At 42.7% G+C, this 24,155-nt stretch overlaps 2 protein-coding genes across 3 annotated transcripts in view; both read right to left on the minus strand.

Moving 5' to 3' along the window:
* Positions 1–243: 243 nt before the first annotated feature.
* LOC138785478 (zona pellucida sperm-binding protein 3-like) lies at positions 244–9,518 on the minus strand. The gene is made up of 10 exons (XM_069961477.1): positions 9,448–9,518; positions 9,065–9,261; positions 8,614–8,723; positions 7,423–7,511; positions 6,361–6,541; positions 4,866–4,974; positions 4,706–4,791; positions 3,193–3,281; positions 2,946–3,059; positions 244–419 (listed from the first exon to the last, which is right to left on the minus strand). The coding sequence occupies exons 2-10, from the start codon at positions 9,179–9,181 to the stop codon at positions 271–273; spliced, it is 1,044 nt and encodes a 347-aa protein (XP_069817578.1). The 5' UTR covers positions 9,182–9,261; positions 9,448–9,518; the 3' UTR covers positions 244–270.
* Positions 9,519–16,129: 6,611 nt separating this feature from the next.
* GAL3ST1 (galactose-3-O-sulfotransferase 1) overlaps positions 16,130–24,155 on the minus strand; it is a 73,065-nt gene continuing 65,039 nt past the window's right edge. For both annotated transcript variants that reach the window (XM_069961479.1, XM_069961480.1), the window contains 2 exons: positions 21,884–22,017; positions 16,130–20,184 (listed from right to left, as the gene is read on the minus strand). In XM_069961479.1, the coding sequence (XP_069817580.1) occupies positions 19,029–20,184; positions 21,884–22,017 (1,290 nt within the window). In that variant the 3' untranslated portion in view covers positions 16,130–19,028. The remainder of the gene's footprint in view (positions 20,185–21,883; positions 22,018–24,155) is intronic.

The raw sequence follows: 24,155 nt of genomic DNA on the forward strand, positions 1-24,155 counted from the left end.
AGGAGTTATCCAGGGCTACAAGAACATGGCCACTTTTCCTCCCTCTCTTCTCCAGGTCAGGTGTGGTTTATAATTAAGCTCCATTTACTTCAATGGAACCAAGTTTCATACCCTACCCAATCTGGAGACGAGAGGGGGAAAGTGGCCATGTTTTTGTAGCACTGGATAACCCCTTTAAAGTTCTTGCCACCAGCTACCTCTAGCCAATATAAGACACAATAACGTTCACATGACATGCAGTAGAAAACAAAAGTGCTTTATTTAAGACATTCAGTTTTCGTGAGCAACAAGTGCAGTCTTTTCATGCTCTTTACGGTCCTGGTTAACAGAACGGCCATAAACAGCAACACCCAAGGACAGCAGCAGCAGGACTAGAAGCTCCAGGAAGACTGCTCCAGCCACAGGTGGTATGGGGAAGGCTGTAATCCAGGGGGAGAAGGAGAAACAGGCAGATTTGCTTTAATTATTAAAAAGGGAAACCAGTCATCCCTGTCTGCACTGCTGTATAGGTAAAAGCATTTGGAACTTTGCCTGTGTACTTTGTTAAAAAAAAAAAAAACAATTACACATTTCATGCTAATACTTTTTTTTAGAATCCCATCAGCCCCAGCACTGCCATGTTTTATGCCTATTTTCCAATCAGTGACATGCACTACTAACTTACCTCTTTGCTGCCTGTTGATCAATAAAAATTGAGTAATGTTCTGAATGCTTTTATGAAAAGGGGTTGTATGGCGTTAGGAAATTTTATACAATGTTGCCCTGCTGGAAGAACAATGTTTTCCCCTGCACACTCCCTGTGTCCTGTTGCAGCATTTCCTGCTGACTGCAGCAGTCACCACTTCAGAAACTAAACTAGCCTCAGAAGTGACAGCTCACTCAATAGACTGCAGCGCTGTCCCACCTCAAGTCAGTGACTGGCTGAGTGGGCTGTCACTTAAGTTGACATCTCAGAAGTGGCAGCTGCAGGCAGCAGGGGACACGGAGAAGAAAGCATAACATGTTTGATCTCCAAAGGACAGCAAGTAACGCCAGATAACACCTTTAGTGTCTATCCAGTGGTGCAGCCATACCAGTAAGGGGGTGACTGATTTTAATAACTATCAAAACAAATCTTTACTGATCTAGCCCTACTAAACTGAAAACATGCACATCCCAAACAGACCTCTTCATTAAAGGAGAAGTCCGGAGAATTTTTATTCAAGTATTGTATTGCCCCCAAAAGTTATACAAGTTACCAATATACACTTATTACGGGAAATGCACATAGAAGTGCTTTTTTCCCTGCATTTACTACTGCATCATGGCTTCACTTACAGGATAACATGGTGATGTCACAACCCGACTCCCAGAGCTGTGCGGGCTGTGGCTGCTGGAGGGGATGATGAAAGAGGGACACAGGGCACTGGAGGGATACTGAGCATCCCTGTGCCATCATACTCTCCAGCAGCCACAGCCCGCACAGCTCTGGGAGTCGGGTCGTGACATCACCATTTTATCCAGGAAGTGAAGCCTTGATGCAGTAGTGCACTTTACACTTATTACAGGAAATGCACATACAGGTGGTCCTCGGGTTACGACGGTCTCGAGTTACAACGTTTCGTTGTTCCGACGCCTTGTTCCGACCTAGGCGGTTCCGTCGTAAGTCGAGTACGTGCAGTGGCGGAAGAATACAGTACAGTACTGTACTATACAGTGACAGGTTCCAGACTGAGAAAAACGAGTCTCCTGGCTGCTATAACGCCCTGCATTATGGCTCCCAAACCTAAGCCAGACTCTGCTGATGCCACCTGATGTACCTATGTGTGTTTATTGATACTTATGTAGGGTCACTGTGTTAGCCTATCCTAACACCTACTGTATGCTAAGTGTTTACAGCACAGTACTATTATGGTACAGTACTGCATGAATGTATGATCCGACTTACGTCGAAATTCGGTTTAAGACGCTGCGCAAGAACGGATAACGTCGTAAGTCGAGGACCACCTGTATTTTAGGGATTTTTATAACTTTTGGGGGGCAATAAATTTTTGCCACACTTCTCCTTTAATATGAGGGCTCTTTAAGATTTATTCAAGTTATTCAAGACAGTTTAAAATCTAAGGCTGGGTTCACAATCAGGCAGTGCGACTCCCTTGTTTTACCAGAAACCGATAAAAGAAAGCCTGACGATAACTGATGCAATTGTCCCCCCCCCATTTAGTTGGACAGGATGAGCAAACGCTGCAAGATGCGTCCAATGCCAGATATTAACTGTGCTATTCAAGTAAATGGGATCAGTTCAAATGTCAGTTTTCTTTCGGCACATTAGTGCCAGAGGGAAATTGAGTCACGCTGCTTTAATAGTCTCATCCTTAATGATTTTAGCTCCCCTCTATATTGGTATTAAAATGAAGGAAAGCCTATAGATGGTGTTTTTGCAGTCTACGCTGAAGGTGAACACTGCTAAAGTATAAACAGATTTGCCGGTTTAATATTCACGTTTTAATTATACGCTGTGCATTTTATATTGAGAAACCAGATTATCCCGTTATTTTCTTCCATGAAATCAGTGACATATGTAAAGACCCTATTATATGGTTACATATGGAACGATTATTGGCTGTCACGGCTGATAGTACAGTGAACGATGTTGGCTGATCATTGCAGTAGTTTGTCTTTCAACATGTTGAAAGACAAACTACTCATAATGGTCTGCTACAGTCACTCCGTGGAATAGAGGCAGCAGACCGCAGCTATCCCCTATGGACTGCCCAGACGATCAAGTGATCACCCAGGTAGCCCCGCCCCCCCCCCCCCCCTGCACTTACCCGTTTGCTGCTGCTGTTGTGTATTAGCGGTGAACAAGGAGCGAAGCGTGTTTGTCAGCCCGCGTAACAGGGGCTTTAGTGTGACAGCCCCTTGTAGAGGTTGTACACAATTAGAAAAACATGACTAAGCCTTACCTGTGCCACTCTGCAATGCCTTTGAATCATTGGCATTTGGACTCTCAACACCAGATGGATCGTGTATTTTGAATGGCCCCAGAACCATTGTATGAATACCAGGATTGCCCTTATCTGCATGAAAACAAAAAGAGTAGTTTAACTATTTGAGTATTCACAAGTCCTGGTGAAAAATGTCTGCTGTGTGTAGTGTCCCTGCAATTGCCTTTTAACACTAACCTGCTACATCAACTATACTGCTACCTACCAGCATCTCTCCTCTGTCTGGAAGATAGCCCACAGCTAGAATCACAGCAGCTGCAGAGATCACTTTGTGGATTGCCCAGAAGCTGCCATCTAAAATAAAGATTTAGACATCCCATCAATTAGAGCATATAATGTACGCAATTTTAAATTCTCCCATCCTAGTGTAAAGGCCCTATTACACCAAACAGTTATTGGACGTACTTAGCCAATCATTTGGTGTAATAGCGCATGTTAAGGGGCTCTGTCAGCTGACATACACGATACTGACGGATAATGGCCTTTCAACATGTTGAAACGGTCCAGTCGTGGCAGCAACAGTCTGCTGCTTGTCGCTCTATGTAGTAGGAGCAGTGACAGCAGGCCACCCGGACAATCTAAGGATGCCACTGGTATGTCTACAGTAACTGAATGTATATATGGTAAACTAGATAGACCAGGTGGTAAATTTCTGCAGACAATGGGGGAGATTAGACATGGTGTAAAGTGAAACTGGCTCAGTTGCCCCCAGCAACCAATCAGATTCCCACCTTTTTCCAAAGAGTCTGGAATCTGATTGGTTGCTAGGGGCAACTGAGCCAGTTTCACTTTACACCGAGTCTAATAAATCTCCCCCAATGTGTCTAATGCTACGTTTACACGGAACGATAACTCGCCCGATCGTATGACTAACGATGGAGTAACTCTTTCATAACGATCAGCGTTTAGACGGTACGACCGTTTTGCGATCGCCTAAAGCTTATCTCGCACATTGGTTAAATCGGAGAACGACTGTTCACATGGAACGATCTGCGAATTTTTCGCGAACGATCAACAATTTGAGAACCTGCTGAAAGATCAATCGTTGATCGTTCGCTGCGTTCACACGTACGATCGTTTGAATTCGACCGTTATCGGTCAAATTCGCACGATAATCGCTCCGTGTAAACGCAGCATAAGGGATGACATTCTACTTACTGACCTGCCCCACACTGTTTCTAATTCTGTATTCCCCCCCCCCCCCCATTTAAAACACAGTTCCAGTATACACAGGCTAGTGATGCTTTACAGTGCAATTTCCAGGAGAAGATACAGAGATCCTTTGCTTGTTGATGGAATGCATTCTGTGTATAATAGCTGTAAGAAGGTCAATGATCAATAGTACAATTTGCAATAAGCAGCCACACAAGGTTGCAAACCAGGGTATGGAATTATGGAAAGCCATATCACCACGTGTTGTCATGAGTAGCCCCAAGGGGGAGGGACACTACTAGACAGTAAAGTGGCTAAGGGCCCCATTACACCAAACTATTATTGGCCTGCTGGTCATGTAATAGGAGCAGTGGCAGCAGACCACTACCATCAATGGGCCACCTAAGTGATTCTAAGGTTTGTCTGGGCTGCAGCTCCCCCCCACTTGATGTCTGTGCGTGTAATAGACTGCGAGCGGGAAACAGGAGCAAGCGGGCTCCTTACCAGGCCGTGTAATACGGCCCTTAGTCATGAGGCCTCACCATCTGAAACACTTCCAATCTTACCTGTTAATGTCGCTTAGGTAGGAACATGCTTTCAGAACATTTGTAGTTTTAGGATCCCAAACAATTAGCCTGAAGTGAAGATAGATCTGCACAGGAGAAAGATAAGTTATTTCCCCAATCCCATAGTTTAACGGTTCCTGAGGAGGGGGTTCATGCTTACCTCATCAGTGGTGCCAACAAATCTCATAGCTGGGAAAGTAAGCTTTACCGTATCCAGCTGAGGAGGCTCCACAAACCTTGAGGAAGCCACTTTACCATCTACAAAACATCTGCCATAAAAGTAATGTTAGTTGGACAGCAGATCCCACAATTTAAGTACACTGCCATTTTGATAGTTTACACCAGACCAACTATACCATCTACCCAATCTGGAGCCTACAATGGAATGAGAACTGGAAGAGCGCTATAAGAAAACCTGGCAGTTCTTCCAACATGAGAATTCCAATGCAGCAGATTTAGAGAGAATTCCAATGCAGCAGATTTAGAGAGCTGTACCTTTAATTTGGGAAGAATGCCCTCAAGATGTGCAAGTATGCATTTTGTGCCAGTGTACTAGGGAATGCAACACGCATAAAATTGCACAAACCCAAGATACAAATGCACAAGTTTTATTGACTGCTCCAAAAAAAAAAAAAAAAAAAAAAAAAAAAAAAAAAAAAAAAAAAAAAGCTTCAACAGAATACATGTAGTAAAAACAGAATATACAAAAATTAAAGTACAATACAGCCTGTAATAGGAGGGGTCACCCAGGTGATCAGTGGGTATTCTCTCTCCACTGATCACCTGGGTGACCCCCTTATTACAGGTTGTATATTCTGTATTTACTTGGTGGTATTTAGTACATGCATTCTATTGACCCAGTCTGTCATATTGTTATCCTGATCTAGTGGGGGGGGGGGGGGGGGGGCACACCTTTAATTACAGGGTCTTGCATGTGATGTTTAAGCTTTTTTTTGGAACTGTCAATAAAGTTTATGCATTTTTATTTTTGGTGTGCACAGTTATTGTTTTATATGTGTTTTTCTCTTTTTCGTTATCCAGTTTGGCACATTTGTAGCACCCAACTTTTTTTCTCAGTAATATAGTGGTGCCCACCTTACTATTGTTAGTGTACTAGGGAAAACTGCCACTGTGCTCCAGTTTATACATATATCTTACTAGCAAAAGTTACATATCTCACGATCTTCTCAAAGACATACTAGAGATTCAGAGCACTTTGGATTTAGAAGAAAGCCTAAAGATTAGGTCACACTCACTGCCTAACATTTTGAAACACCATAAACTGCACTTTGTCTGCTCCTCTTTATGGCTCTCTGTATACCGACACATCGTACCCCTTAAAGAGACTGTACCACCAGGCCCAGGCTGAAGCACTGGAGGCGGGCTGACCCAACCTTAGTGGGAGGAAACCCTAGCCCCTCTATATTAGGGTTCTATTGATTCTAATGGAGTCATGTCATGGAGGGGCTTGAGTTTCTTCCCACTAAGGGTGGGTCGGCCCGTCTCCAGTGCTTCAGCCTGGGCCTGGTGGTACATCACTAATGTCCATGCAGCCACTGCCTGCACAATCAGTGAGCCGTGTAATAGGCTCTGTAAGCAAGAACTGATATGGTTACCACATGGAGCAATTTTACCACAAACACATTCACATTTACCCATGATTGTTGATTAAGACATAGCGCTGGGTTGAATTTCTAAGGTCATCTGTAGGTGCCACAATGCATTCATCCACATAGAGCTGCAGAGATCTATGATTTGCCAGTGCCACAGATATAGCCAAGTAGATTGGAGAGCCAAGAAAGAATTCTTTGACCTCTGCAGGTGCAGAGAAGTCACCTTGGTGGAGAATAAAAACACAATATAACCCAAGCATACTGATTCATGTACAGAACATGCCTCAATATAGGTGGAGATAGAAAAGATTTCCCACTTTTTTTTTATAAAAACTTCTGCAGATTGATGGCCTTTTCAGCAAAAGCCAAGGGTGGATTTTTATATATATATATATATATATATATATATATATATATATATATATATATATATATATATATATATATTATATTATATATTATATATTTTTTTTTTATTCTGGAAGCACAGACTGATATGAAAGGTACCATGGGAGAGATTGATCAAACATGGTATAAAGTGAAACTGGCTCAGTTGCCCCTAGCAACCAATCAGATTCCACAGAGTCTGTGAGGAATGAAAGGTGGAATCTGGTTGTTATTTAAATATTAGAAAGGTATGGTATATTATATACAAGTCTAGGTGATGCGAATTCGCAGGATTACTCCAAACATTAAAAGCACAGATTCTTGGCCCTAAAGTTAAATAAATAAAAAAGCTTTAAGACCCGACTAAAGGGTTCATGGGCAGCTGCATGTATGGAGTTTTTGCCAGTTGCCTATAGGTGCTGTATTTAGGAACCATGAGATACTGATCCACAATGCAATCACATGCATGAGCTCTCATTCTGGTTATTTGTAACAGGAAGTTCTGTTACTGTTTAATGCATTTAGACAACTCCAGGAACGCTATGTAGAGTATTCTCACATGCCAGTCAGAGACAGAAGACTCATCCACTCACTACTCTCAGGCTGTGTTCACACACAGCGTTTCTTAAACCATTTTGCTGTGAGGTGGTCAGTTGCAGTAAAAATACTGTGTATTAACACAGCTTTAGGAATCCTTACAGAGGTTAAGATATTTACCATTCATGAAAAGGAATGAGAAGTCAAAGTAGCCCGTTCCAGATACTTGCAACTCCACTGTAGATTGAAGGACTGAAGGGTTCATGGATCTAAGAAAGAAATGTGCAAGCAGAAGTAGTTAAGAGTCCTATTCCACAAAGCGATTTTTCGACGACTAACGATCTCAAGCGACCTAAAAATTCACCAAATTACACGGAACAATGATTACTTAGGACCGCTCGTGGTAGTCGCTACTGCGATTGACGTATTACACGGAACCATTTGCAAACAATGAAAAAAGGGCCAAATTCTATGAAACCACCAATTTCTCATTGGCCGTTTAACCGTTGTCTATTACACAAAATTATTATCGTTCAATGACAAATGATTTAACAATCTTTCTAAGGGTAATCGTCCCGTGGACTAGGGCCCTTACTCCAATGACGTAATTCCTGAGAGGCACACTATGGCCCAGATTTAGCACACTTCCATTTTTGCCCATAGCAGCCAGGTTTTTTTTTTTTTTTTTTTTTTACATTACCAGCTTTATATATATATATGCCAAGCAGTGATGGGCTAAGTTAGACACATTGCTGATATTGGGAGATTATTCATACTAAACACTACTCTTCTATATGACCGCAGCTATATAGGAAACAAACATCCTATTCTTACCTGTCCACACTCCCCCAGTGTCCTGCTGGTGGCATCTCCAGGGACCCCAGCTGACTACAAACTCTTCACTTCAGAGACTTTCATCTTGGGAGTGACAGCACTGCAGCCAAAGATCTGCCAAGTGGGCCATAACTCCAGAGATGGCTTGGAAGTGAAGCTTCTGCCATCAGCGTGGGTCACCAGGGGAGCATGGACAGGCAAGCGTAGGAGGTTTATTTTCTAAATGATCGCAGGTATATAGGAAATTACCAACACCTGACAACCCTTTTAACTTTATCATGGGTTGTGTCTAAGGGCCCTTATACACAGAAAGATTATCTGCCAGAGATTTGAAGCCAAAACCAGGAATGGATTTAAAAGAGGAGAAATCTCAGGCTTTCCTTTATTACCTGATCTGTTTATAGTCCATTCCTGGCTTTGGCTTCAAATCTTTGGCAGAAAATCTGTCAGATAAATTTTCCATGTAAAAGGGCCCTAAAAGAAACCTCAATAGTAAAATTTCATTAAAACAAAATTTGAAAAACAATGAAGACTCACATGTTTGATATGCAGTTTATTCGCTGTCGAAAAGGCTGATTAAACACGTTAGCAGCTAGATTAGGCTTGTAAACCAAGTCTGTAAAAAACTTTGCAGCTTTGCCAAAAACCTGTATAGGAAGTAAATTTGAGCACTTTAGAATGTATGCATCAAGGCCATGTTCACACTGTTTAGCTGCACAATTTGTAACTAACATGTTCCACCTGTAACAAAGGTGGCTAATACTGCCTCCTGTCAGAGTTGCAGGCTATGGGTATCAGGGTTATAGGCTGGTGTATTGAAAGTACATTTTATTACCTAGGTGACCAGGTGGTCTATTTTGGAGCTGGTGACTTATTGCTGCATGCCAAATGGTCATGCAGTTGTGCAAAAACTTTTAAGAGCTTGAAGGTTCAAGTTTTATTCTATTTAATAGCATTTCTTTGTAGGCAGAGGGATTAACAAATTTACCAGTCTGGAGAAGCCGCAATCATAGAGACCATACTCAAACACAAGGAAGCCATGTAGTGAAGTGGTACTGGAGACCGGACATTTCCCCAAGGTCAGGTTTCTAGGGTCCAACAACATTCTGTTTTTTAATGGATCACTTTTAACAGCCAAACTTATAGACGTTCTGTTGCACTCATAGAAAACAGTGTTTGGAGGAGCTGCCAAGAAAAAGGAGTTCAAAAAGGTAGTAATTCAGCTTTTATAAGTCTCTGTTCACAAAGCACAACTTGGATCTACAGTGTAAAGTTTCATCAGGCCCAACTAATATGTGCCATAGAATACTGTTGTCTTGAAGGCAGGGGTCCCTAGGGTTGGGGACTGGAGTAAAGACAAGCTATTCTCACCTTCTAGTTCCTTTGGGTATGTACACGCTTCAGAAAAGCGATGTTAAATATGTCGCCCGCACGTCTCCCCAAATGTCAGACTCCATTCTATGGCCCCGTTCACACTGAGCAAGGTTGGAATTCCACAGCGGAGCTCTCCGCCACAGAATCCTGCCGTGCTCAGTGTCCTGCTTTGAGCGAAAGAGAGGGAGCACATGCATCAGCTGCCACCGCTCAAAGGATTGACATGTCACTTCTTTGAGCAGAGAGTGGCTGCAACGGAGGAGCGAGTGCCCTCCCCTTCGCTTAAAGCAGACACTGATCAAGGCAGGATTCTGCGGCGGAGAGGGGGGGTGTCAGCCTGCCTCCAGTCCAGGCCTGATGGTACAGTCCCTTTAAAACATGGGCTTTTCCCCACGTTCTGTATTCTATGGACAGCAAAGCCCTGTAGAAGAGTCTTACCACCTGGCATGATGTATCAATATCATGCCATGAATGGGGAAAGTGTTTGAACCTCCGTTGCACTAATATCCCCTTAGCCACGCGGCTGTGACATTAATGCACTGGGAGCACCAGCCCACCTCCAGTGCATAGAGCACAGGAACCAGGCGGTGTTTGGTACAGTTGCAATAGATCTTTATCAATGAAGGTATTTATCACTTTGTCTCCAAACTAAATTCAGCTATTATAAGGTGTCATTAACAGATACAAGGAGTCCTCCACCAATGGGAGCAATTATAGTGCTAAGAAAGACTTTACCTATCTGTGCTTGTACAGACAAACATCCTGATTATAGACATACAATACCAACTGCATCCACCAGAGGGAGTTCAGGAGCTTCCTGCAGATTGGTTTATTATAGCCTTCAATGGATTACAGGATGCAAGAAACTCCTTGTGTAGACTACAGCCATATCACCATTGAAGTCTATGCAGATTTGGTTTATTATAGCCTTCAATGGATTACAGGATGCAAGAAACTCCTTGTGTAGACTACAGCCATATCACCATTGAAGTCTATGCAGATTTTAAGCTTTTTATCAGAACAAATTTTTTTAACCAGTCTGGAGTAAGAAAAAAATAGAAGCAGTGTTCAAGGGCAGACATTGACTTTACACAGAAAAACAATCCTACCAAGACAGAAATGAATGAACGTATGCCAACCCTCAGACATGTAAAGACCAAGAAAAGCAAAGGGTACGGTCATCACAACAACAAATACATTGGGGTGATGTAGTGTTCACAAATAAGAACAGCATTATAATAGACACTGTATTCACCACAAATATAGGCAGAACACCCACTCACTCCATCTACATAGAAACCTACCGAGTTGGCCTGAGAGAGAAGACACCCAGGAAAGGCACAGGACCAAAACCACCCAGCTCCCCATACTGAACTCACTGTTTCCATTCCCAGCCAGAAGATATAAAGCATTGCAGCTACAATGATGGGAATCAGGTGAATCTAGGTCTGTGCAGCTAATTTTAACCATTTAGGGTAGAGTCCTGCGAAGTGGATTTTCATTATCAACAAAGTGAAGGAAATTTTAAAAATGTTTTTTACACTGTAGAAAAAAAACTCTAAATTAATCTGCAAGTGCCTTTCAGGTGTTTTCAACCCACTCCTGGTTTCGGTTGAAAAAAGACTGACGGAAATACTATGTGTGAATACAGTGGATTTATTTTAGGTTAGCACCTAAAAAAGTACAATGCAGTGTTGCAGATTGTGCACCATAAACAATGTGGATCCACAACAAAATCTGCATGCACAACTCATTGTTTTTGGAATTGTATTTGTTTATCTGCAGATATCTGTAGCAGAAAATGCACAATATTATGGCCATGTTCCCACGACGTCTTTATTTTAAGCAAAATAACGGCCGTTGTTTACAGTGTGAACTGTGACACAGATTTCCTTTGAAAACAATGGAGAGTGCATTGGAGAGTGTGTAATTTTAACCCCTTAAGGACACAGCCAATTTTAGTTTTTGCACTTTGGTTATTTTCTCCTCGTGTTTTAACACTGCCTTAAAATTTTTAAAAAATGGCAAGAAAAATGCCATGGCCAGATGTTTTTTTGTTTGTTTGTTTTCAAAAATGCCAGCGGAGAGATATAAGCTGGGACTTAATGGAAGTTTATTATATGCCACATGGCGTTTTTGAGGCTCTGTGTCAGCATGCTGAGGGTGTGGGTTTTTTCCCCCATAGAGTTCAATGGGATTGTTGTAGTTGTCTCAAAAACACCATTGCTGTGCGTATGGTGTTTTTTTTCCTGCCGTTTTTAGCACCTTTTGTGGTCCAGTCATACCATGGCAGAGAAAAAAAATTCAGCACACAAAAACGCCTAAACCACAGACAAGATCATTCATACATAAAGTCAAAAATGTTAGAAATGCCAGAAAAAAAACACAAATGCATTGAAAAAAAACAAAAAACCGCCATGCACCACATTGGCCTTTTTTGGGGGGGCCTCAATAACGCCAGACAAAAAGTGTGTGGGAGGGTATCCTAAAATTTTTCCGACTACAGACTCTTAATTCATCATTATTTGCTGAAAAAATAAGCAGGAAACCTACTCCAGCTCTGCGCACGCACAGGATTTATGTAGAGGCAGTCCGCCTCTACATAAATCTCCGTACCGTCAGAGCTGCGGGGACATTTTTAAGTGAGCAGCGGGGAATTCGGGTGCAGGCATGCAGGGATGCACCCGCATCCTAATTCAGCGGCAGTAAAGATCATCCGGCTGGTACTGCAGTACCATCCGGGATGATCTTTTCTGAACCAGCCGTTCCGTGAACCGGCCGGTGTCTTACAACGTGTAAACATGGCCTTATACCGCTTCTACTTTTTGGTCTGTTGAGCTTTTTGAGATGTAATTTTTTGCCCAAGGGACCCATAACAACCCGGCAGGTTACCAACCATTTGGGGAACACTACAGACCAGCCACACTAAAACAGGTACCAACATCACACCTGTGTGCTGGACTAGCACTGGCGTCACGACCAACACTGGCCGAGTACCACACCACATGTCCATGAGTCTTGCTGTAAAATATGTCACTAAATGCTCTAAAAAACAGTCCAGGCAATTTGGCAGCCCCCATAACAATGTACAATTAATGAAATATAGAAAAAGTAAAGTCAGAAAATAGAAACAGATTAGAAATAAAAAAAAAAAAAAAAGTTTTAGTATTGGATTCTAATCAGTAAAAGAAAATTTAGGTGACACATTCCCTTTAACTAGAAGCCTATGAGGCTTATAGCTAAAGACAAACTGCTTTGCCATTCACTGTTTTGGCTACAGGCAGTATTCTTCCTCTGGCCACTACAGGGCGCCCACCATCTTATATTCAGTATGTTACAGGTCACCCAGCTTTCCAGCATCTTGTACTCAGTATGATGGAGGTCACCCAGCTTTCCCAGCATCTTGTAGTCAGTATGATGGAGGTCACACAGCTTTCCAACATCTTGTAGTCAGTATAATGGAAGTCACCTAACTTTTCAGTATTTTGTATAGTAGTCAGTATAATGGAGGTCACCCAGCTTTTCAGTATTTTGTATAGTAGTCAGTATAATGGAGGTCACACAGCTTTCCCAGCATTTTGTATAGTTGTCAGTATGATGGAGGTCACCCATCTTTCCAGCATCTTATACTCATGTGTATGGTCCATACAATAAAGACGATGTCGGTAAAATTTTGAATTAAAATCAAGACCAATGACAAGCCACATCCCCACAAAACACACACACACAACAGACCACGCCCACAAACCACACCCACATTAGGCCACACCCCTCACTGGCAAAACCTAAGTGTCCCTGGAAAAAATTTGCAAATGTTGCCAATTATTGTGTAACTGTAATTAACACTGATTCTATAACATTAAATCATGATTATTAAGCGGTCCTTTTAATTAATATATACATAGTGCTGTGTTTAATAATACGTCTTGTGTGGCATAACAATGCCAGTTTCAGATTGTCCCATGAACAATGGGCAGGGCTTTATTTAAGACTGGCATTACTTGTTGTTGGGGAGGCAGGTTTTACAAAAGTGACTATATAAGCTAAGTTCTTTCCCTGGCTGCAACAATCTCTGATTTAGGAACATCATCAGGGCCGGCCCTAGGGTAAATGGCCACGCCACCCCCCCCCCCGCCATACACACAACTACCAGCCCCCCACACAACTAACACCCCCAGCCCTGCACACAACTACAGCCCCACACACAACTACCACCCCCAGCTCCTCACACAACTACAGTCCTCCACACAGCTACTATCTCCAGCTCCCCACACAACTATCACCCCCAGCCCCCCCAAACAACTTACACCCCAGCCTCCCAAAGTACAGCTCCCACCCGACTACAGCTCCCCACACAACTACCAGCCCCCAACTACAGCTCCCCACACAACTACCACCCCTAGCTCCCCTGCGTAGCAGGAAAACAAACAAAAAAAGGATACTCACCTCTCACATGGCTCCTCAGCAGCAGCTTTCTTCTTCTGAGGCTCTGGTCCCAGTAGTGGCTATTTCCACATACAGATAGCTTCCAGCCAGCCTCACACACAGCTCAGCTCCCGGCCCAGAAGCTCCTATCTCCAGCCCCGCGGCGCCTGCACTCTCTTCTCTCCTGCCTGTCCCTGACATGTGTCGTCAGCAGCAGCAGGAGAAGATAACAGGAGAGAAGAGAGTGCAGGCACTGCAGGACTGGAGATAGGAGCTTCGGGGGAAGGGAGCTGTGTGTGAGGCTGGCTTTGAAAGGGACAGAGCGTTTCTGAAGCCATCTGAGACTGTCAGCGGCTACTGATAGATCTGCAGACAGTGTCAGATGGATTCAGGGACGCCCCCCCCCTTCCGTGTTTGTCAGTGACCGTGGCCCCCTTCAGTGTGTGACAGCGGTGTCTGGCAGCAGTTGCAGTCTCGATTAGCCCTCCTCCAGCCGACTAACAGGAGCAAACGAGCGCTATTAGCGCTTGTTTGCTCCTCGTTCCCCCCTTGCTGCTGCCGCTATTCCACGCGGCTGGAGCGAGCGGGTGAGGGCCGTGGCTGCGGGGGGGGGGGGGGGGGGGGGGGGTCTGCCCAGGTGATTGCTAGATTGTCCGGGCAGCCCATGGGATAAAGCATGTGCTGCCAACGCTCCCATCCCACAGAGCGGCGGCAGCAAGTGCTGTACCAGTCGTTTGTTTTTCAACACGTTGAAAAAAAAAAAAAGGACTGCAACGATCAGCCGACATGAACAATGTCTGTTGATCGTTGCTGTCAATTCCACGGTGCGATTATAATCATTCTGTGGAATAGGGCCTTTAGTTTGTACTTATTTTAGTGTTATACAGAGTTTAGGAGCCAAATCAAGGGTAGACTTTTTATTTTGCATGGACTTCCACCACAGATGGTGAGGCCCCAGCATCCTCCTGGTCATTCTGGTGTGGCCCAGGCATCCCTTTGTTCTGTAGGGTGAGGCTCCAATAGAAAATGCTTGGGAAGCGCTGCTCTAGTGTACACAAACCCTTTATTACAATTAAAAATGTAATTAAAAACCAATCAAATAAATGACAGGTTAAAAGCACACAACAAGCCTGTGCAGGAACTCTGTATCTCACCGCAGCACAGCTCTTTTTTATAGTTTCATTATGCTAAAAAGAAAAAATTATATAATAATCCTAATGATTAAAGGGGTTGTCTCATGAAGAGAAATAGGGATGCATTATTTTAAATGTAACATTTTAAATTTACAAGCATTGCTTGAGAGATATATGTAGTGTACAGGAACAGGTGTGCTTTAGGTACAGTATTATTAGTATATTTTCCTATGCTCCCGTTTTCTATTTCAGATCTGTACTATTCACTTTTGGCCACAAGATGCCACTAGAGAGTATTTCTATAAAAAGTCCATTGGGGAATATTGTACGGTATGTTTATAATGTTTATTGGTGTAAGAAAATGATTGCCAGCCACATCCCACTCCCCTAGCCTATCACAGGCCCCTTCTAGAAAGTTCCTACAAATGGGACGTTGAGTTGCCTCACAGTTTCTCCACCAATGAGACAAAGCCCAGTGCCTCATATAAATAATAAAGTATCTCAATTAATCATGATATTATTTTAAAAAAATTTACTTTGATAGTATTAGCATTATTTATATCAGCTGTTGTACACTTGGGTATTACTGCTACTAATGGAATGCTTATCACTGATAGGAATACTGTAGTGTTATCATTGGGTGATTCATAGAAAGGATGACTGCATAATGAGAAATCCTCAAGCTCCAGTATATGTATTTAAAGGTCACAGAGCCCGCCCGACCCCCCAATGCAGCCCCTGGTACTTTCCCTTTCCAGCGAGCCGGTCCCAAGACGAAGATATCAGCGCCTGAAGCCGTGTGCGCGTGCTGCTGAGATGGGTCTGTTGCCCATAGAGAATGACAGCTCCAGGGCATCAGACTCAACTCAGCAGCACGCGCTTCGGGCGCTCGTATCTTCGTCCTGGGACCGGCTCCAGGAGCGGGGTTCGCCGGAAAGGGTAAGTATCCAGGGGCTGCATCGGGGGACGGGCTGGCTCTGTGCCCGCGTCCCCGGTGACAGGTTCCCTTTAAGGTTGATATATACAACTACATGTACATGATAACCCTGTCTGATTACTATACAAACAAAGCATCCTGGTAACATATTTTATTTAACTTATATAACTGCACCATTGAAACATTCTAACAATACAATCTTTAGGTTTATTTATTTAAAAAAAAAATTAAAAGAACATAGTTCACACATAGGGGGAGATTTATTAAACATGGTGTAAAGTGAAACTGGCTCGGTTGCCCCTAGCAACCAATCAGATTCCTTTTCATTTTCCAGTCTGTGAGGAATGAAAGGTGGAATCTTCACTTTACACCATAGTCCATAGCAGTTGCAACCATTCAGACACTAACTTTTAATTTAAGTGCACAAAAAAAATTATTACATATAGAATCTAACAGATTGCTCTATACGACTGTACATTTATGCCATTTGCAACTATATATATATATATATATATATATATATATATATATACAGGTTCTAAAATACAGTAATCTCAGAATGCAACTGTAAATTGAGGTCAGTTTATAGACTTTATTGGGACACATGGACAAGGCTTCCCTAATGGATAAAGTCGTCATATTAAGCTGCTGCCTGGCAATAAAATGTAATGGTTCAAAAATAACATTAGTTTAAGGCATAGACAATTAGTCTTGTTGCTGGGGCATCATACATGACCATAAAGATACATTATCCACCCCTCCCATTACAGAGTAAGCGCCGTTTCTAATGGCTTTTCTAGTTTTATAAAGACTGTATTCATAAAACCCTCCCAGCTGTCCCACGGACGTGACTCAGTCAGAGCCATGAAAAAAAACAGAGCATTATGAATTGAGAGGAGTGCACAGTTAATGATTCTCCCAGTGTTTCAATGGTACAAGGATACCCTGTTCACATTCTGTTTTACACAGATAACATTCCCTGCCTTAAAATACTGATTCTAAAAAACATAAAATACTTGAAAGGTTATAACATGACGTGATCACAAAGCTTGACTTTAGCACCTTGATACTACAGACAGTGGCCAAAATTAGTGACACTTTTTGAAATTTTCATGTTTTTAAAAAAAAAATAAATAAAAAATTTAACCCCTTCATGCCAAAGCTCATTGATGCACAGATGTCCAGGTCAAATTGAAGCAATGTTCCTCCCCACCTACAGGGCTGGTTGGGATGTCATTTTTTCTGCCATGATCTCTAGTTCTTATTGGTAGTATTATATTTTAATAGATCGGCCAATTTTGAACGCTATGATTTAAAATATATATATATTTTTTTATATTTTTATTTGTATAATGGGAAAGGAGGTAATTTAAATGTTTATCGGGGCTTTATTTTATTAGGGTTTTTGAAAAATATGTTTTAAAATGTTTCAATTTTTCCCCGCACATTTTATAAGTTAGGGGACTTGTATATGCAATGCTCAGATTGCATATACTGAACAATGCTATGCCCTAGCATAGCACTGATCAGTACTATCGGCGATCTGTGCGTAGAGTCTGCCTGAGAGCAGACTCTATTGAATACATTGGAGGCAGCCGATACCATCAGAATGTAGTTCTTCTCCAACTCTACCATATTTATTACAACTAAATGCTAAAGTAGATACACATAAGTTTTCTAATTGTTTCCGTTCTGTAGTCAGTTGCATCTAAGTCACCTCTAATGGCCTCAGATTAATGTTTCTGTCCTGGGGAACAGATGGGAAGTTATCAAGGTTGTGTACAGTTTGCACAAAAATCTACACCTTTTCCTTGGGGTATGCCCGGATCACCTGAAGGGCAGGCAGGAGGGGGCCCAGCAAGGCGGGGAGGTTATCACAATTCATGGCAAAAAACTAAAATGTCTGCTCCGGACATTGGGGGCGGGACTTATGTAAAATTGGCCTACAGGTATGCCAGTCTTGATAAATTCCCCCCACAGTCTTTTTATTCCTCCATCAGAAGATTCTGTGAACATCTTTGTCCCTCCCTACATTTATTTTTAATGACTTTTTTTTATATGATCATGGCTGAACTTTGTTTAGCATTGCTTTGATTGAACTGCAAACATTTGAATGCTTTTTTCTGGATTAAATTCAGCAAAACCTTCCAAACAATCTAAGGTTCTTACCGATGTTCCCTGGTGACACTCTGCAGTAGTCCTGTTTCTCTGATGCAGTTTCTTGTCTGCTCTGTCTCTCTTCCCCTGCACTGCTATTAGGCTATGTTCAGACGTGGTAAGACACCGGCCGTTCTGCGACCTGGCTGCGCGCCCGCATCAGAACTCCCCACTGCACACTATTGTGAGCACTGACAGGGTTTTCTGCGGCCGCTATTCACTGGATAACAGCTGCAGAATACTGACATGTCAGTTTCTCACCGGCGCCGCTAGGGATCCCGGCCCGGAGTTTATACCATGTCTATACACTCCGGCCGGGAATCCATAGAAGACAGCACTATGTAAGCTAAATAGTAATCACGGCCGTTGTTGTGTATTATTATGTAGCTAACGTAGTGTGTACATAGCCTCAGACTACATTTCCCAGTAGCCTTTGTGGTGCACGCTCAAAACATCCTGTTTCTCCCATCCCCATAACCCTGCCCCTCTTGTCTATGCTCCACCCCTCTCCACTCCTTCCCCACCCCCATCACATCTGCATCCTCAGTCTGTGCGCAGCAAACAAACTGATTGCGAGACGGAGGTCACATGGTCTTTGTCTCTTCGGGGAGGAGCTGTTTTCTTCACTTCCTGGATGTCAATCAAATACCAGTGTGGCAGAACTGCACATACACGGTAATACATTACATAGAGACATCTATATAACTTTCAATGTATTTTTGTTATAAAAAAATCATAATATTTCTATTAAAATGGCAAGTTGTAAAACATGAAAATTTCAAAAGGTGTCCACAATTTTGGCTCCCATTGTAGCATTCTTCAATTGCATGTTGGCCATCATATATGGTCATCTCAAATCCTGTAAGTAAGTCACAGCACAACTGTAGCACACATGCATTTTTTTTTTTCTTTACCCAACCATGTCTTTATAAGTTCAGTAGTGCCCTAATGTTACCCCACAGTCGTGTGACCCACAGGTCTGCCCCTAGCCGACCCATGTACTGTATTTCAGGAGTCAGCATATCTCTACACAGCTGTTTGTGCTTGGATGAAATATTTTTTCTGAGGTTATATCCTTGAATTAATGTTCTTCCCACAGGCTGCCATGGTTGTAACCAGGATTCTTGTATCTTGCTGGCATCTACCGGGCCACCTCCGGCAATACATTCTTGTTTAAGTTCTTCGTTTCTCCTCCTTAATTCTATGACATCATTTTTCATCCTATCCACTCCATATTGCTTTACCTTTCTCCAGAATGTTGCATTGAAATGTTTGTAGATCAGTGTGTCTAGTGCGTTCCATTCCAGCGCTAGTCGGTATATCTCTGGGCTCAAACGTGAGCCTCTAGAGTCTTTTCGAGCATTAAGTTTGAAATAAAGTACGTCGTCCATGTCCCAACACAAGTAGTCACGCAACAGCAGCAAAGACTCATCAAAATACTCCAACAGCATGACCAAATGAAAGCGGCTATCAAGTTGCTTCAATATGTTTGACACCCTGGGGTCCTCTATATCCATTTCATTGTCATAGCCCAGATCAAATGTCATCAAGTTATGCAGGTACTGCGCATTGAACCCACTGGAGTCATAGTAGTTCATTGGGTTATGCAAAAAGGAGTCCATCTTCTGCTCACTTTCATCGCCTGGTAACTTCCAAGTTAAGGGTATAAGATGTAGAAAGTACTGAAATGAAGATTCAAAAAGTAGAGCTGGATTTCTTAGTACTGTAAGAAACACTGTATCTGGGGGTATCAGCAGGTTCACCTCTGAATGACGGTATCGCATGTGGTTGCAAATGATATTATAGCATAAGCCAGGATGGTATCCCTTAACTTGCCAACGCTGGAAATAGTGCGGGTAGTCGAAATCATTGCGACCATTTGGGAAGGCAAAGCGAAGTTGATGCTTCTCTCCATAGCGGAACAAAATGTTAAGGATTGTGCTACTCCCCGTCTTGTGTGTTTTAAGAAACATTAGGTTATGGCGTGGGAAGCAGTGCAGTTCTAAATTTTTAGTGGAATTGTATTTAGGTAATTGGGATGCAGGAAGTGAAGATGGATGACACTGGAAAGATGAAGAGTCTCTGGAGAGAAAAAGAAAATCAATGAAACAGACATCTAAGTTTTACAGTTAGTGTTAGGCAAACCTATCACGTATTATATGTCTTGAAATATGTCCTTTTCTAGCAATTTTTTTTTTTTTTTTTACATATACTTTAAAGTGACTGTACCACCAGGCCCAGGCTGAAGCACTGGAGGCGGGCCGACCCACCCCCAGTGGGAGGAAACCCCCGCCCCTCTATGATAGGGTTCCATTGATTCTAATGGAGTAACGTCAAGGTGGGGCTGGTGTTTCTTCCAGCTAAGGGTGGGTCGGCCCGCCTCCAGTGCTTAAGCCTGGGCCTGGTGGTACAGTCACTTTAAAAAATGTTACGCAGCTTTATAATAATAACCAGTAAATAAACAGAACTTTGTTTCTTCTTGTATTAACCACTAAATTATAAACAAGAAAAGGTAAGTAAACCCTGTGGAATGACCTGGATTTCAGCTTCTATTACTTGAAAAAGGCTGAGTGTCAGCCGAAACGTTGCGGGAGTAGGATGTGAATAAAAGACACATTTTATGCTGTCTCCACGTTTGCTATTGGATTTAATCCGAACGGTTGGGATCCCGTTTGGTGAGGCGTGCACTCTGCTACTATTCTACTGATTCTGGCCGGTGCTGTTCCACAACATATTTGTTTTGCAAGACATACAGAAGTCTCTACAAACTGAGTGGTGTTCATAGAAGGATAGCATAAAGGAACTGTTTTTATTTTATTTTTTTAATTGCGGCCCATCTTAAGTTTACCTGAGACCACCTGGTTCTGGGACAATGTTCTATTGAACAACGTAAATGCACCCTTTGGGTCGAAACATTGCTGTTTTATACATGGGCATGTAATAAAAATGTTTAAAAAATTTGTACAACTTTGGATGCTGTTGGATTCTCTCACCTTTACGTGTCCCTAGGATATGTCAAAAGTTAGTTTTTTGACAGGTACAATTTAAGGACTAAGGGAAGCAGTTCTACAAAATGTTCTAGTGCTGTTTCTATAGAAATCTGTGATTGCAGTACTGCGTATAATTTATTATTTTTTTCACATTGGATTCGATGTGTGGTTTTTGGTTGCAAAAGAAAATGCCTAACATTCATGGTATTTGTAAGATGATATGTAAAAACTGCTTTGGTATAGGCGCTGTTTTATCCATGAGAATTTTATTGAAAATATCTGCACTGTAATTCAGTATCACAAGCAACGTAGAGCAAACTGTGACACATGGCAGTAGTTCACATCACAGTGAATTACAGCATGTATAGTTTGTCCTTAAAGGAGAAGTCCGACCCTGGCAAGGATACACCATCCATGCCTCCGATACACCATCTGACCGCAACCCCCCCTCCCCCCGGTAACCATTCTCCGCCGAGTTGTGACATCATCACAACTCGGTGGAGAATGCCGATCCCGGCTGATGGACAGGCTACTCAGCCAGTTACTGAAGCGGTTTCCATCGCAGTCACTGACTGGCTGAGTGGCCAGTCCCTCAGCCAGGTCATGACATCGGCAACTCCGAAGCGGTGACAGGTGAGTTAGTACCTTTTGTTATTTTCCTCCGTATCCCTGCCATTTAAAAAAAAGACAAAACGGAGGCCGGACTCCTCCTTTAAATAAATCGCAGTCAGGTAAATCAGAGCTATTTTCACCTGTAAATAAAAGAAATGAAATGAAATGAGATTACTCACTCTGTGTTGGTAAAGCTAAGTGGTGGAGCGGCATATGAATACAGCAAGATCAAGAAAGTAGTGAGAAGAGTCCCCAAGACAAAACCTTTCCATAGTGATCGACAAAGCTTGCTCTGGATCTGTATACACGTCATCTGCAAAGGAAGGTGCATATAGCTGTTATGGATGACTGCTAATGGACATGACTGTGTGAACAATATATGCAATGTGGAAACCATGTACAACTAGTCATGAATTCACTATTATTAACCATGTACATGCCAATGTCTGTTCATGGATACAACAGATGTTTACATAGACCACTGAGCTCACATGTGGCAGACTTCATTTAGAGAAAAGTTATTGGGCAGAAATCCATATCATGAATCTGATATGTTTATGGGATTATTTTGTACCTGAAATGTACCACTTGGGGGCATAGTATGACGCCTCATGTAAGTCATTTTAGTCCTTTCACTGCTGTTTCTGAGCCCGAGAGTCCCTTTCATGGTGCACACAGCTATTTCTCATGGTGCACAGCTAGTCTCACCTCTCTCCATTTCGGAAGGCAGGACTAAAGCTGGCTGTTTGGCAGTAGTACACACAGTTACTCCTCACTTAGTTGCCTGTCCACTGTGTCACAGTGCAGCTCATCACCAACTCCTATGCCACAACACAGTACTGGTGTGAGTGTAAGGGACAGGCTGGCACTGTGCTGGTCTAATGATGTACATAGTACACTGCTACAGATAAAATGTAGATGGAGAAGGGGTTATTCATATACTGGTTTTGCAAGGTGCTATGTGTGCAGACATGAGAGAAACCCCAGCAGCACACACTAAGCACTGAGCACTAGGCTGTGCACTAAAGAGGTGGGATTAGATAAAGGAGGCAGGCACATGGGTACAAACAGCAGCAGCACTGCATGGATGGAGTTACACTAAGCACTGAAGTATAGACATCTTGCAGGTATACTGTTATTTTCTGGGCTGAGGAGTATTTTTTTTAATAAAGGATGTGATATATAGAAATGTGAAGATGACTTTAAAAAAATATTTCTGAAAAATTGAAGTTACCATATGATGAAGTCCCCCAATAATTGATAGTGATGAAAGAGGGAATTGAGCAAAACTTGTCGAGTAACAACCTCAGTTTATCATTCAAAGAATTCCCCAGCAACTACCCCAGGACAATCTAATGTGTTAATGATTTATCAGTGGCTGCCATAGCTATAATGATTCTACAGGTCATGCTAATTGGTTGAATGAACAATAGTTACTATGCTTGTGCTTAATCTCCAATACACACATGCCCAGCAGCAAAATGTCTTTAGGAACTGCAAATAAATGCTGTACCAACCTGCCCCTAGCTTAACAATAGGTTACTTTTTAATTGTACTAAGGTAAATGTTGTCTAGTGGTTTATGCACAAAAAAATTACATTTTATTATTAATCCTGTATGATAACGGGGCCTGGCCATGACAAGTCCTCATAGAATGAGAAAGCCAAGAAAGCCAACCTGGTCTGTCTTCCTTTCTCCCTAACAATGGGCAATATGGAGGACATTTATCAAGGCTGGTGTACCAGTTTGCCAGTCTTAAAATATCACTCATTAAAAAATTTTTTTTTGCAGAAATCAATAGTCCAGGTGATTTTAAGAAACTTTCTAATTGGGTTTATTAGGCAAATATGCCATTATCTGCATTTAAAACGACTTTTCCCCAGGTCCCCCCTCCCTCCTCTCCTTTCTGTCATCCACTGCTCAGAATTAGGAAATCTTGACTCTTTTTTATCAGTCGGATCCTGTCTGAGCTATAGAGAGGGAAGGGGGGAGGAGGGAGGAGCGAGATTAGTCAGCAGCAGAGAGCAGAGAACAAAGGGTTACACATCAGGGGAGCTATTCAGAGTAATAATCCCCCCTGTGCTCTCCCCCCAGTAATAATCCCCGCTGTGCGCTCTACACACAGTAATAATCCCCCCTGTGCCTGCCCCCCCCCGGTAATAATCCCCCCTGTGTCTGCCCCCCCCCCAGTAATAATCCCCTCCCTGCTCTGCTCCCCATAGTAAAAATCCCCCCCATGCTGTCCTCATATTAATACCCCCCCCCGTGGTCTGCCCCATAGTAATAATAGTAATAATCTCCCCCTGTGCTCTAACCCCCCCCCGCCCCCACCACCCCAATTACCACACACACACAAAAAAAAAACCAACCTTATACTCACCTTAATACATAGACCGGGTCCCTGTCTCCTCTCCTCCTCCAGCCTGCGAGGAGCAGGCAGGCCGCTGCCGC

This window comes from Dendropsophus ebraccatus, chromosome 3, assembly GCF_027789765.1.
Source record: "Dendropsophus ebraccatus isolate aDenEbr1 chromosome 3, aDenEbr1.pat, whole genome shotgun sequence".
NCBI lineage: Eukaryota > Metazoa > Chordata > Amphibia > Anura > Hylidae > Dendropsophus > Dendropsophus ebraccatus.

Excerpts from the sequence above, each read along its gene's own strand:
- LOC138785478 (XM_069961477.1), bottom strand. The coding sequence starts at position 9,181 with ATGTTGTTGGACCCTAGAAACCTGACCTTGGGGAAATGTCCGGTCTCC. Across the intron at positions 6,542-7,422 it reads CTCATTCCTTTTCATGAATG|GTGACTTCTCTGCACCTGCA; the intron begins GTAAATATCTTA and ends TTCTCCACCAAG. Across the intron at positions 3,282-4,705 it reads TACCTAAGCGACATTAACAG|ATGGCAGCTTCTGGGCAATC; the intron begins GTAAGATTGGAA and ends TCTTTATTTTAG.